Source organism: Trachemys scripta, chromosome 15 (genome assembly GCF_013100865.1).
Source record: "Trachemys scripta elegans isolate TJP31775 chromosome 15, CAS_Tse_1.0, whole genome shotgun sequence".
Classification (NCBI taxonomy): Eukaryota; Metazoa; Chordata; order Testudines; family Emydidae; genus Trachemys; species Trachemys scripta.
The window spans coordinates 7151134-7157658 of record NC_048312.1 but is presented as its reverse complement, the minus strand read 5'-3'; the positions used below and the strand labels follow the sequence as shown (position 1 = coordinate 7157658).

Here is a 6525-nt window from a genome sequence, read left to right as displayed (position 1 = left end):
GAAAAATCTAGCTCTACCTCTCCTATAAATTAAGTATAGAAAGTGAAACTTAAGCAAGAACTATAAACACGCTAGCTGTAGTAGCATGTACCCTGGGGGGCCAAACAATAGAGCGCCCAACAGACTGTAGTAAAACAACTACTAATGCACCATTTTATCAGCTACACAAAACGATTTTCCCCATAACTCAGGCAAGTCCAAAGTTTTCTAGCGAGGCAGGCCCCAATTGGTGCCCCATTCTACAACTCCCCTCTTCCCCCAAGGTGACTGCTTCTTCTGCCACCTGCCAGTGTCAGTCACTTGCCTCCGTTTCATTTTTACATTTTTCCTGTCTGTAGTGCCTGTGTAGTAGCTAAAACAGACAGGAGCATAGTAACTTCTTTTTCAAATTGATTATCCCCTACATATAAATACCTAGATCTCATAGTGCTTATCAGTGGCTCTTAAAGCATTCTACAAAAGAAATACTATTATGCTGACTTTACAGATGGTGAAGCTGAGTGAGCTTGCCTGATGTCAATTTTTTATGCAGGGCATCTTACCAGTTGTTTGAAAACAAAACACTTCTCTAAAGCTCATCATTAATCCAGCAACTAATGTAGCAGTTACAGAATCCATGCTGCTTGGCTACCTCCATCATTTGGTCACTTGTTGCATTACACCAAGTTGTACTGTTTACTCACCTGAAGGTTCTTAGAGCTGAGATTATGCCTTGTACATTCTGTAATGGTCAAGCACACTGTTGGTTTTCAAAATGTTCATATCACAGGAAAGATATTCCATTAAAGATGAATTTTGAAGTAGCAGAATTAATCATTCTTCAGAATCAAATCATTTCAAATAAAAGCAATTAAGAATGGTAGTAGGGGGTTCCACATCAAGATGTATTCACTTTATAGGTAAAGATGTTTTTTCTAACTACCAACACTGCAAACACAACAAGAGAGAGTGTCATGCTGGGTTGAGAATGCAAGCCTAGATGGACCACATCTCACAAGTCCAACAGTGAAGGTGCTTCAATCTGTTGACATTTTCCAGGTCTTATCCATCCTACCATTTTCATTTTTGACTGCCAGTGCACACGGTTTCATTGAACTGCCCACAGGAGTACATCCATATACAGGTAGTTGTGTACTCATCCTTCCAACATTCATTACCTTTCACTTGTCAAAGAATTTCATCTAGTGAGACGTTGGGTCCTTCCAAAATTGCTCATGAGCTTTCGTCTTGTCTCATCTAAATAAGTGTTACCTGGAATTTATGCCATTTTACTGTTTACTATTTTCTCAGGTGATATCTGTATTAAACACCACAAAGCTCCAAGGTTCTGGACCAGAACTTGTCAGACTTTTTGGAAATAAAATCATCAACTCTCTCTCCTTTATCAGCATGCTTAAAGAATTCTGATATCTGAGAGATAAAGTCATGTATGTATCATAACTAGTGAAAGATACTTCAGGCCAGAGTAGGTCACTTTACACTTGCAATCCTAGAGTGTTCCGTGTTCACTGTGCCATTTTCTGCTCAATGGTTTTGCTTAAGCATAACTGAAACCTCACGACTGATCATAAACAAAAAGAAATAAAATCCAGCTCACCTCAGTCTTAGATGGTGGCTTTGCAGGGCTAAGAGCAAAACACAGTAAACCACCTGGTTTTGTTCCTAAAGGCAGAAAGTCATGACTGAGTACACACAGGGAACAGAGCTATTAAGTAAGAAAGTGGTAAGCAGTTTTGTTTTGTTTTTAATAAAGTTACTCTTCAGATGAGAACTGCACGGTAAATACTTTTGATTCTGCATCAAACAGAACAATTTTTATCAATTCAAATTTGAATAGAAACCCTCTTAGGCTTTATCTGTTTTTGTACAATTGTTTATACAAATTCAACAAAGGTAAAACTGCATCAGGAAATTCTACGAAAACAACACCTTACAACAATGGCACTTATCAATGCAGAATTTTACAATCAGGAAATAACCATGTTATAAACCTTAAATGAGAACTCAACTCACACTTCAAAGAAAGGGGAAAAAAAGACTATGCTTGACCATTTATTCTACTGTTTGACTCACTGTATAAATTAATTTCATATTGAGTACAAGAGCTCATGCTACAGAGTGAAACCCTCCTATGTGCAAAAGCTGAAATTGGAATTTTTAAAATTTTGAGAAAAAGGTGATTTCTATACAGATAAAACTTGGCATAGTGTCTTACTTCAACTATCATTTACACCTTATTTCCACAACATGCTTATGTCACTTCTGAAGTATACAAAGCAGGATATAAACTTCCATTAAAACATGCTTTAAATTGAAAGTATTAACCTACTTTTCCTGACCTGGGCACGTTTGCAGATGGATATTGTGTCTACGAAGTATAGGTTAAGTTCTCGCCTACTGTAAAGATAAAAATTGGCAATCCAAAACCAAAACACTGGTAATGCATTCAAAACATTGCATAAATAACTTTTAAACAATTTTGTACAAAAATATTTCTGCATAATGTAAGATGTAACAAAACAAAACGTGTTAAGAAGGCAGAAATGCAGTGTGTGGTCCACTTTAATGACACCAACTTTTTTTTGTTTTAAGAAATGAAGAGCAGAAATTAAATTTACACTACCCAAGCACATGCGGTGGTACTTTAAACAACAGATCAGTCTTCTTCCAGGTGTGAACATTTATCATCAATAACAGTCGCCTTATGAATTTGCATAAGAGTCAGTGCAGGACATCCCAGGTAGACTGAATTAAGTAGCACAGGTTGAAATTCTTAATATGGGTAGTTTTAATGATGTTCTCTCCTTGACAGGACTGTAAAATCCAATCTTTGATATTTTCTGGTTTCCCAATTGAAAATAAAATCCCTACATGTTCTTAGTCCCTTCCCCATCCCTTGCCCCAATATTTACACACTTGTCCTTTAACTAACTCAGTTTTTGAAGAAGTTTCTCTTCCATCTGACCAAACTGAACACTCACGGACATCTCTGCTATGAACTGCTCACAGCCTTCCTTTGTCACTTGCTTGCAGTACCTCAAGTCAATCTGACAGATGTTTCCACAACGTTTAAAGTAGGACAGGCACTGGTCAGTAACCTTATTGCAATCTGTTAGGAAAACAAAAAAGGGGAGAGAAATTAATCAGTTTGTCTTAATTTGTCAATATCAGGACAATTTATACAGACTGTGACATGCCCCCATTTGCTCTTGTATCGTTGCACTGGTCAATAAAATCAATGGGTTAAAGCCACCAGCTTGATGACAATTCTCTGATCTTTGCAGTCAGTTGTGTAACATACTGGATAAAAATGCAAAACAAGCCAGTTTCATGAGTGGTGGCAGAGGGGGCTTAGCGTCACATGGGGAGGATGGATAAAGTAAAGTGTGGGGGGTTCTAGCCCGAAGACAAGGGAGAGAGCTTTCTTTTATGCTGGAGAATTCAAAGTGGACAACAGGAGAACTGCTGGTTGTGTTTTTCCCCAGGAAGGATCACATGAACTGGTGGCGGGGGGGGGAGGGTCTATGGCTAATAGAGTGTATGAAGCTCTTTCAGGGGGAAGGAGGGAGATAGTTGAGTAAACTCTCTCTCCCCCCTGCAATTTGTACTCTTATATTTCATACAAATCCAGCATTTCTCATGCCACTAGAAGCTCTGGTACAATTAGGCAAAGCCTCATTCAGACCTCCCACCACCTACCTGATAAATTAATTTCAGTTAAGGAATCACGCGTGGTGGTTCCTACTGCAGTCAGCAGGTTAATAGACTGATCTGACACATGGTTACAGTAACTAAGATTGAGTTTGGAAAGCAGAGGCATGTGCCTAATGATCAATCGTAAAGAAGCATCTGTAATATCCAGACCAGCCAAACGCAGCTCAACTATGTTCCGTAGTTTACTTCGGTTGTCAATTTGACCTGTAAGACAAAAGGTTTTGTTTGTTTGTTTTTTTAAACTACACTCCAGTTTTGCAATCAGCAGCAGATTAAAACCAACCCCATACAAAATGCACTGTAACTTATGGTGCCAATGCCCCCAGTTTATTTAAATGGACAGTTAAACATACACAGAAGTGATTTAAGTTACCTACTGTTTCAAGGAGCCCTCAAGGTGACCATCAGTGAGAGTACATTTTCCTCCTCTGTTTTTTCACTTTTAGCTTGTACATTTGACAGCACTTTACCTAAAGTCCTTTTCACTGTTTCCCCTGGCAGTCAATCACTTTCCCCTTTTTGCATGGGTTCCACACAGCAATGGGAACAAAAGAACAAAAACTGAGGTCTGACAAACCCAAGCCCAACTCAACAGTGAGTCAAAATGGAAGACTGGGACTTATTTCAGCTCCAGTAGTGCAGTCTGTGAGATGTGAAATGCGAAATGCATTTTGGCTCAATATTTTTGATGACAGCTTTGTTAATGATTTTGATAGAGCTATTTTTAACCATCAGCATGCAAGAGTCCAGAATAATTTCCTGTTTGCACAGGCATATGGACAAATCCAAACCCTGATGGGGGAAAAGTGTGGTCCCAGTAACATAATTAAGGGTCCAAAGACTTGAATGGAATTATTCATAGGAACAAGCACTATGTATTTGCAGGTTCAGATCCAGCATGTTTGGTAGATCACACAATATTGCTCTGAGCTGATCTGAGGCCTTGATAAGGCCAAAAAAGCTAGTGCTCCTCTGAATTGAAAGACAAGATCTCCACACTTTTCAAGTATACATGTTTGCAGCCTGAATGGAGGAAAGTCATTTGCTGGGAAAGCTGGCACAGCAGATGAAGTGAGTGGCCAGAGGCCATAGCCTGTTGCCTAGGAATTTACCACAGAAGGACTGTAGCAGTACTGGCCCACACATCTCATATATATCAGCATTCTACAGAATAGGGCCCAGATGGTCAGCTAATGTAAATTGTAGTAGCACCACTGACTTCAAGGAGCTTTGCTGATTTATTACAGCTGAGGATCTGGCCCCAAGAAGTGCAGTGTCCCACAAACCAGCTACTACCTATTGGCACATGAAAGATACTTGCCAAGCTACATTAATTAATAAATCAATCAGCTACCTGGCCTGTTATCTGTTGGTGGTGATAAGAGGTCTCTCATTTGTGCATCTTTTAATCCTTCCACCCACTGAACATCCAGGGTTCGGAGTAAAGGACAACTGGAACTACAAAGTGCTGAGACGGCTATCCATGAACATCCTGATAACAGCAGGTCTCGTAGACCTGGAGAGATAAACAAAGGAAATGCCATAGTTGATCCTAGTGTAGAGTCCAATTTAGGTTAATTTTAAGGATAAATGTAGCACTGATGACAGATCCTAACACTCCCAAGAGTCTGCAATCTTCTGACCACAGAACAGAGCTAACACAGGCAGCGACGGGGCAAGAGTTCCCACAATGCCCTGTCACTGTACTGCACCCCTGATCTGGAATATCCACCACTATGTGTGACTATCTCCCTGAAGACAGAGTTCTCCATCACCCATTTGATCCTAAACTTCTCTTAAGAGGCTGGTTAACAAGGGTGCTTATAATAATGATTTGGACATTTTTCCATTAGGACCTATCCCACTCATTTCATATAGGACTCAGCAATCATCACATAATTTCCAGTCATACTGTTGCTGTAAGATTCTGTGTCCTAATACTTCTCTCTGAGACACTTAGATCCCTTTTGTATCATTTTAAATTTTGTTTCATTACACATTTCACAGAGATGTCTCCCTAGAGACCTCCTTTAGATCTAACTTGGGATCAATACACCAGTCATAATGTCACTTACCTGGGAGTCTGTTGATGAGCCAGCTCAGCTGTTTTTTAGATATGTTTGTCCAGCTAAGATCAAGGGTTACAGGTTGTCTCCTGATAATGCCACTGAGCATAAGTGGAGTGATGGATTTACAATGGTTTAGATCTATTTTGGTCCACAATCTTTTATCACAGCACCTACAATAACAAGACAATTGTTAATTTGGGATTTGCTTTGAATTTTGTAATGCCTTAAGAGTGAAAAATAGCTGAGAAACCAATGTAATGGCAGCAGCTGAGAGATCTGTTTGAAGAGGCTAGGGAGAGTCATGCATGCATTCAAGCAGAGACTATTACACAAGTTGAAAGCTGCTTCAAGTGTTTTCATCAAAGCCAAAAAGTAAGGATTTCTTCCCAATAGATGAAACCCTGTTATGGGAGGGATTTTCAAAGGTACAGTCCCACTGACTTTCAGTGGGGCCTGTGCTCTTAAGTCACTGATGAGCTTTTGAAAATCCCATCATATAGCCTCAATGAACCAGAATAATTTCTTATTTTTCTTAGCCTTTGGATTTGAAGGTCAGTTTTGACCAAGGAGGTGCTTACTGACTGTTCTGATTTCTCCAGTTTTCCTTTTAGTTAAACTGGTGAGTCTCATAAGATTGAAATCTCCATCTCTTGCTCTGCATCTCTATTTCAATCCTACACACACAGCTTCTGTGTCTCTGTCCCTTCCATGTTGCTACAGTTTGCTATGGGCAACAGAGCCA

The 6525-nt window shown here is 39.6% G+C and overlaps 1 protein-coding gene across 6 annotated transcripts in view; it reads right to left on the bottom strand.

Moving 5' to 3' along the window:
• Positions 1 to 1843: 1843 nt before the first annotated feature.
• Positions 1844 to 6525, bottom strand: part of KDM2B (lysine demethylase 2B) — a 170058-nt gene continuing 165376 nt past the window's right edge. For 2 of the 6 annotated variants that reach the window (XM_034790649.1, XM_034790650.1), the window contains exons 14-17: positions 5790 to 5953; positions 5069 to 5230; positions 3700 to 3918; positions 1859 to 3109 (exon numbers count right to left, since the gene is read on the bottom strand). In XM_034790649.1, the coding sequence (XP_034646540.1) occupies positions 2928 to 3109; positions 3700 to 3918; positions 5069 to 5230; positions 5790 to 5953 (727 nt within the window). In that variant the 3' untranslated portion in view covers positions 1859 to 2927. Of the gene's footprint in view, positions 3110 to 3699; positions 3919 to 5068; positions 5231 to 5789; positions 5954 to 6525 lie in introns of all 6 variants that reach the window. The other 4 variants (XM_034790644.1, XM_034790646.1, XM_034790647.1 and 1 more) reach the window with 4 other exon arrangements.